At 63.3% G+C, this 2,168-nt stretch overlaps 1 protein-coding gene across 1 annotated transcript in view; it reads left to right on the top strand.

Moving 5' to 3' along the window:
• Positions 1–373: 373 nt before the first annotated feature.
• VWA5B2 (von Willebrand factor A domain containing 5B2) overlaps positions 374–2,168 on the top strand; it is an 8,990-nt gene continuing 7,195 nt past the window's right edge. Inside the window, 3 exon segments of the mRNA XM_009883393.1 lie at positions 374–512; positions 1,002–1,163; positions 1,533–1,758. Coding sequence (XP_009881695.1) covers positions 374–512; positions 1,002–1,163; positions 1,533–1,758 — 527 coding nt within the window.

Genomic DNA, 2,168 nt, shown 5'->3' with positions numbered 1-2,168 from the left:
TCCAGCCTGTCTAGGAGTCCCTGCCTCTCTGCTGGGGCTTGGGGCTTGCATGTAACTGCTGAAGTTGTTTCGCTGCCCTGCAGTGCCAGGTTTATTTACCTGTGGGGTGGAAGAGCTCTCTGTGGGCTCCTGTGGCTCCAGACCCGGTGTGCAGGTGGGCTGGGGTCCGAGCAGAGACCTGGGTCCAGGTCCATGTGTTTTGTGGCTGCTGCAGAGCAGTGTCCCTAGCACGGGGAGGGCTGGGGACCTGCTCCCCCCTTGCAGGCTGGGCAGATGGAAGCAGCTTGTGTGCACAAGGCCCTTCCCGGCAGACCCCATCCCCGAGCACCCAGCGCCTGCCTCCCCTCTGCCCACAGCTGCCCACCGAGGGACCATGCCAGGCCTGTACGCCCTCTCCTCCTGGGAGGCTCTGCCCCTGAAGAGCTCCAGGGTGAAGGCTTGTGCCAACGGGTACTCCCTGAGCATCACTGCTCACCTCGTGTACACCAACCCCCACGAGGAGCCCGTGGAAGGTAAGGGGGAGCTACTGGGGCTGGCAGAGATCGGGGCTGCTTGCATGGCCTCCTGAAAGCACCTGTGCTGGAGAACATCCCATTTCCAGCCCACCTGTGTCCCAGCCCCCAAACCTTGCTCAGTTTGGGTAGCAAAGGCAGAAGCCAGCGGTGGTGGGGGCACTGCTGACACCCGGCATCACCCTGCAGCCAAGAGAAGAGTGAGGCTAAGCAAAAACATTTCCATTGCTGAGGAAGAGGGGGATTTCATCCTCCCTGCCCTCCTCCAGGCTAGTGATGCTCTGGGTCCTTTCTGTGTGCTGCCCTGCTCTCCTGCCTGCCCTCCTCCAGGCTAGTGATGCTCTGGGTCCTTTCTGTGTGCTGCCCTGCTCTCTTGCATCTAAATCACCCTGGTTGTCAGACCAGCTCTTAGCGGTGTGGCCATGGGCTATACCGTGCCACAGCGGTGTCTGTGCCGGGATCTGCCTTGGGGCTCTCTCCCACCTGTAGGTATCTTCATCTACCCGCTGGAGGAGTCGGAGGTAGTGACTGGCTTCGAGGCGGTGGCGGGCAGCCGGCGGGTGACGTTCCAGGTCCAGAACCGGCACCGGGCGCAGGACTGCTGCCTCCAGTGCGGCACCAGCCCAGGCCGGCTGCGCCGCTGTGCCGGCGGTAAGTGCTATGGCATGGGTGATCCTCTTTGGTCCTCCCGGCTGGGAGGCTCAGAACGAGCAGGGATGAAGCATGGGGGGGATAAGAGGGGCTGAGAGCTCCTGCCAAGTCGCCCTGGTGCCTTGGGGGGTCTCTGGGGGTGGAGATTTCAGCCTCCCCTTTCCCCTCCCTCTGCCTCTCCCAGGACTTTACCCATCCCTTTGCATGGCACTCATTACACCTGCGCTCTGTTGTCCCCTTTGAGAGTAATTAGTGCAATTAACACCCCCTCTTCCCCAACCTCTCACACCCTGCGGGTGGCGGGGGCACTGCCAACACCCAGCATCGCCCTGCAAGACCCCCCTCCTCATTGTCCTTTCCCCTGCCCAGGCCACCTCGTCCTGGATGAAGATGCAGAGCGCTCCACCTTCGTCATCGTCACGGGCACGCTGTGCCCAGCGGAGAGCCTGGCCGTCACCCTGAGCACGGCGCAGGAGTTGGCCACTCTGCCGGACGGGGCCCTGCGCCTCCTCCTCCCCCCCATCCTCACGCCCCGCGTCCCCACCGTCCCCGAGAGCGAGCCGGCAAGCTTGTGTGACGACAGGTTGGCCCTATGGTGATTTTCATGGCTTCCTCAGTCTCCGCCATCCCGTGCTTGCTGGCAGGTAGGGGGGTGGCTCGTGCGGTGTTGGTGTGTTGGCCAAAACCTCCCCAAACATGGGTGACATCCCCTGGGTTGGTGCCGAGGGAACTGGGCACCCTCTTGTGCTCCCTCCTTGCAAAGAAGCCCTTTCCCCATCCCACCCCCGGGGCTTGGGGCTGGGACCCCCCCCAAAGTCTCCCCATGCATGGCTTTGGGCAGCTCTGGGTCAGCAGCCTCCTGTGCTGAGAAGACGTGATGGATGGGGGAGAGGATGGGTGAGGAGGGGATACAGGGTGGTGGGGACACGCTCCTCCGTCAGCCCCCAGTTAATCCCATTAGAGCTGGCAGGGAGGAGCCACCGCCACAGCGCCGGGGCCCGCACC

This window comes from Charadrius vociferus, unplaced genomic scaffold (genome assembly GCF_000708025.1).
Source record: "Charadrius vociferus isolate BGI_N301 unplaced genomic scaffold, ASM70802v2 scaffold214, whole genome shotgun sequence".
NCBI lineage: Eukaryota > Metazoa > Chordata > Aves > Charadriiformes > Charadriidae > Charadrius > Charadrius vociferus.
This window is presented reverse-complemented; position numbering and strand designations above follow the sequence as displayed.